The 5,159-nt window shown below is 38.9% G+C and overlaps 1 protein-coding gene across 1 annotated transcript; it reads left to right on the top strand. All coding sequences in view use genetic code 11, as the record gives it.

The window, feature by feature from the left end:
• Positions 1 to 1,520: 1,520 nt before the first annotated feature.
• Positions 1,521 to 4,210, top strand: EGR_01269 (Excitatory amino acid transporter; the record flags this gene model as incomplete). Its single annotated transcript, XM_024490518.1, has 4 exons — positions 1,521 to 1,726; positions 2,142 to 2,333; positions 3,592 to 3,726; positions 4,048 to 4,210. The coding sequence occupies 4 exons, from the start codon at positions 1,521 to 1,523 to the stop codon at positions 4,208 to 4,210; spliced, it is 696 nt and encodes a 231-aa protein (XP_024354842.1).
• Between the last annotated feature and the right edge of the window lie 949 nt (positions 4,211 to 5,159).

The raw sequence follows: 5,159 nt of genomic DNA, 5'->3' as shown, positions 1-5,159 counted from the left end.
TCATGACTCGCTTTTTTTATCATCAAATGTCAGAAAAAAATTTTGCAGACATTACAATCGAATTGAAAATAGACTCTATTTATTTGGATAGTAAAAATAATGTGATGCTTTGTACTTGGTTTAAAAGCTTTCGAATGATTCGATGCAAGTAGGCTCATGTTTTATCACTCTAGGCAGTCACTTCATACGTATACATCGGTAAAAATAATGAAACAAATGAGCCCATGTTCAGGAGGAACGTCGGAACTGATGACGGCACTAATATGATAGGTACGATTACTATGCGTTTATTTTCTCTTCTTCTCTACTGTAATCTATGATTGCACTATTCGTGTTGTTGCTTTTGATTTTAGTATTTTTTTATTAATTCCTCTGCGCATTTTTGCCTAATAATAGCACTTAATTCTGCATTTAGATCCCTGCTTTGTAGCAATAAGTAGAAATGGGTTTTTTCTTATAGGTGTCATTTTTGTCTGTGTAACGTTTGGACTAGCAGCAAGCGCTGCAAAAGAACGTGGAATTCCTTTCCTGGAATTCTTCGCTTCATTGGCTGACGTTGTCCTAAAACTCATTCGGGCATTCCTTCAGTAGGTCTAGTTTTACTAAACTTGTCTTTTCTTCCGCTTCCTTCGTTATTAGTTTATTCCTACATAGTTAAAATTTAAGTGTTTTCAATGAAATTCGCTTTAAATATAATTGTATACTATGCCCACTTAAGTATATCCAAAAGCGAATGTATGTATTCGATAGTACTTCATTAAATAACAAGACTTTTTATCTCAACCTTTATTTTACGCCCTTCAAAGTACTTGCATTGTGATCATGTCATTTTTCTGACGATAACTCTACTTTTCGAAGTTTAACCTTATTTGTGTTCCATGAAATGTAGGACAAAATGATGTTTGAGAAATTGGAGTAGGTCAAGCATTGCCGTACCACCCAAACGCACTGCTTTAAATTCTTGAATTTCATTAAGCTATCATAACAATAGAAAGAACCACAATGTTTCATTAAAACTTACCTTTTCTAAGGTCGCCTAATAAGCACAAAACAGTAACACCGCATCCACTAATTATTTTTGATCAGTTGGGTGGAGTCCATGATGCACTTTGTAATGTCTCTTCAAAAGGGGAAAAAAATTTAGCTAATAAAAAAGTTCTCATTCAAAGATTAACATATAATCCAATTCAGCAATATATACCAGGTATCCTTACATGTAAGTTTAATAGGAGAAATTCTCGGGCGAAACCACTGCACGTTTTCATTTTAAATTGACTAACCCGAATACTTTTGAAGTCAGTTGAAATACTTTTTCACAAACTGAAAAGCTGTTGAATTACATTAAAATAGGAGGAAGAGGTTTTTAAACGAACACTACATAAGACCAGTTTTTCCCATTGGGGCACATTGACAACAAAGATGCAGTAATGCAGCAATGACTGCGAGCGTGCCATTGTCGGGTGTACATTGAATTGCGATGTGTTTGTTTACCAAGATTGACTCCAATCGGTGTCTGCTTCATGATCGCTGGTGCAGTAATCAAGGTGGACGACATCAAGGGGAACTTTGCGAAACTGGGCATTTTCGTAGCCACTGTGGTGGTGGGCATTGCCGTCCTCGCAGTATTCGAGGTGCTCTTCTACTTCGCCTGCACTCGCAAAAACCCCTTCACGCCGATTAGGCATCTATCCAGAGCCTGGTTCATCGTCTTTGCCACTACCAGCGCGTATGTTTATTAAGACTCATTTACTGTAAATAGACGAGCATTAAATTCACTAAGTAAGGCCATTTGGAAATGCAGACACAAAAGCGCGTCTGGTAACCTTCATTATGAATTTCCGAACTTCCAAAGACTGAGAAATTTTAAAGAAATCACTTAATTTTCAAAATATGCTACAGTTTATTTTGTCTTTTGAAACTATTATGCAGAGGAGGTCCCAAGCTTGAGTCCTCTACTTTACTATTTGTGGAAGATAAATGTGATATCGTAGGCTCTTAATAAAAAATGATGAATTTACATCACATAAAATGCACTGTTTGAAAGATTCCAAGGACGAATTAAAGTGAAATTTTAGCATTATCAATTGAACACAGATTGGATGTGTGAACGGAAGTCACTGTTGATGTTTGGTGACGCCTAGGCTCGTGGGAGTTCCGGAGATAATAGAAGGTTGCGACGAGATGGGCGTACGAAGGGCGACCTCGCGATTCGTCGCTCCGCTGGCGGCCACGCTTAAAGCTGATGGCTCTGCCGTCTTTATTGCTGCCTCTAGCGTCTTCATCACTCAGATGGAGGGTCTCGGCGACAACTCTGGCAAAATCGTCGTCATCTGGTCAGTCAACCGCTCCCGCCCTCGTCCTCGACCATTCACATCTACCCACATTCATGCCGCATCTCATCTCATTCTACCTCTTCCGCCTTACATTGCCTCATCTCATTTTTTAGGTTATTCAACCCCACCTGCTGACATGACACTCATTTCGATTGCACTTTTGTTAAGGTGACAAGCAGTTTTGGCAAAATAGTGGTGCTGAAGTAGGCGCATCGATTGGTAATCCCTTTATTTTACCTAGGTTTTGCTGATGTAGGTTGAATCATTCTCGACAGAGTTGTTTCTCTTAACTATAATTCTAGGAAACCTTTTGAGGACAAAAATTACCTACGCAAATAATGATTATTTGATTGCATACCAAATTGGTTTATTTGAGATGTTATGCGTTTGAGGCAATAAAAATATCGTAATTAAAATGTGGTCAGGTCAGGACAATTATGCATCTTTAGCCAGTCGTATCATTACAAATTTAACGAGATATGATAGTTTTTCGGTTGAGTTGTCTTGGAAAGCCGGCATTTTCGCTAACACCCATCAAGCATGATTTGACACAAACTGGGTGTGGTTGGCAAAGAAGTTGATTCAGAACCACAGCAGTCACATGTTCCCACCCATGGTACGACACACATAAAGGAGCAAGGAGTAAAGTTTTTAAAAATTTGAAGAGTTTTGTGGAACACTGATCTTTCGCATCTGTTAGCATTTTCATTCTCTCGAGTATTTCAGTACTATTACCCTCATCGCTTCACCATTGCCGACATCAGGGTGAATAGTGTTTCTAATTTGTATTTTTATTTTCTCAAATGGGATATTTTCACGATACTGAATTTCATACTCTAACAATATTAAATATTCTAAAACTGGAGTTCTTTTCCTTAATACTTTAAGAAACCCTCGATCTGCACATTAGATATCTTACTTTGATTCATACTTTGAGGCAGACTTCCTCTGAACTCTGTCTACTGCATTAGCTTCCCAAGTGAGATTCCTTAACTTTGACAACTTTTAAGTCTCAGTAAAAACCAAATTCGCCTTTTTAAAATCTAGCACGACCTTACAAACACAGCTAATTTAATTCAAAAGTCGAATAGCATTAGCCTGAACTCCGCCAAACTCTCAGTGATAATGAGCGATTAAACAATGATCGTGCCATGAAAATCTTTCGGACAAATGAAAGGGACTGCACAGGAACTTGTGATCTACATCGGTCTTCTGGGTACTAGAGAATCATTTTAGGTGATTTTTTTGGAAATTTTAGGCTTCTAACCTCCGCACTGGTCATTGCTATTCCGCATATTCCCAGCTCCAGCATTGTCATTATCTTGACTGTTCTGTCTTCCGTTGGTGTACCGGTTGAGCAGGTTTCCCTCCTCTACGCTACGGAATGGCTTTTGTGAGTTCCCCAGCCCTCCGAACACTTATGCAGGATAGGCATCAATGGCTTCAAGATTTACCGTGATACTTTCGCATGCCTCATCATAAACTAATATGAGCTGGTGGCTATGAATCACATCTGAAATGAACATTATCCTTCGACATTTATGCGACTTCCATGGATAGGTTTTGTTTATTCCCCTGTGAAAAATGGGTGTACTTTTGCAAACTATCTTATATCGTTCAAAAATGCTTTTATTCCGACTTTTAATAGTTTTCAGACAAAAGTTGAATTTTTTTGACAAACTTGGAGGATAAAATATGATTACTTCCATTGTAGGGATCGAATCCGTTCTGGTATGTCCTGCGCCTCTACGTTCTACTGTGTCATTTACACCGAGTACATGACAATTAAAAAAGGAGATGCAAACGTGGATGAGGATGATTATGATATGGTTATGTCCGAACTATCCAAGGCGGACAGCCTTAAAAGTGCCACCTGAAAGCCAAATTTGAGCCTCTCCCTTTGATTCACTTAAAAAATTGACAACTCAACTCAATGACTGCACTCCCGAATAGTGTTTGATAGTCTCCGGTGCCCGCGCATCATTTCAATTAATCTATTATGCTGACAAAACTTCTTTTACGGTTTTCTTACGCAAACCCTATGCCACCTTTTACTAGCCTAAAGTAACTTGCCTCTTCTATCTCTTTCGGGGAAAAAATACATACCGGGAGGCTCTTTGTTCATCTTCAAACTGACAGCCCTGAGTCACCGGGTGCTAGACTGACGTACAAGTCATTTCTATGCGCAGCTCAAATAAGTAGCCTTTGTAACTTGCAACAGTGGCAGTTTAACTCATTTTTAACAGATGTCCAAGTGTGAATGCAAGTGAGGGAAAAGGTGGCATGATTCCGTGGAGAGGAGAAGAGAACTGTTAGTTTTAATGGATCAACAAGTAACAACCGCGGGTCGACGTCGAAGACATTATGCAAGTGAGCATCCTGCTGTTGCACTAAAACATTACACATCGCGCAAATTACTACCATTTCCAAACGCTTTGGTGTCGTGCATAGTGGGTGCCTCCTAAGACTGGGAGAAGGATGCTAACATGTGATAGCTGTTGCACGCATTCGTCAATAGACTCCTAGATAAGGAAAATACTTGTCACAGTGCTTTAGTTAACTACACTCACACATCTTTTATCCAGTGAGCATCTGAATTGGTAAAAGCTACAGAGGTGCACACGAGTGCCCTCCAATGCATCAAATATTTCCACGATGATGATAATAGATAATTGGGACGAAGTTGGCAGTACTAACAAGGAATTCCCTGTTCAAATGTTAATGCAAAAAAAGATATTTAAAAGGTTAGTGAACTGTTTGAAGTTATTCATAATATGTGCTAGGTTATACTGCAATGATTTGATGGCATGTTTAACTGTGTCTTCA

Source organism: Echinococcus granulosus (genome assembly GCF_000524195.1).
Source record: "Echinococcus granulosus chromosome Unknown EG_S00005, whole genome shotgun sequence".
Lineage (NCBI taxonomy): Eukaryota > Metazoa > Platyhelminthes > Cestoda > Cyclophyllidea > Taeniidae > Echinococcus > Echinococcus granulosus.
Note: the sequence above shows the minus strand (reverse complement) of the source record. Positions and strands in the feature narration are given on the sequence as shown.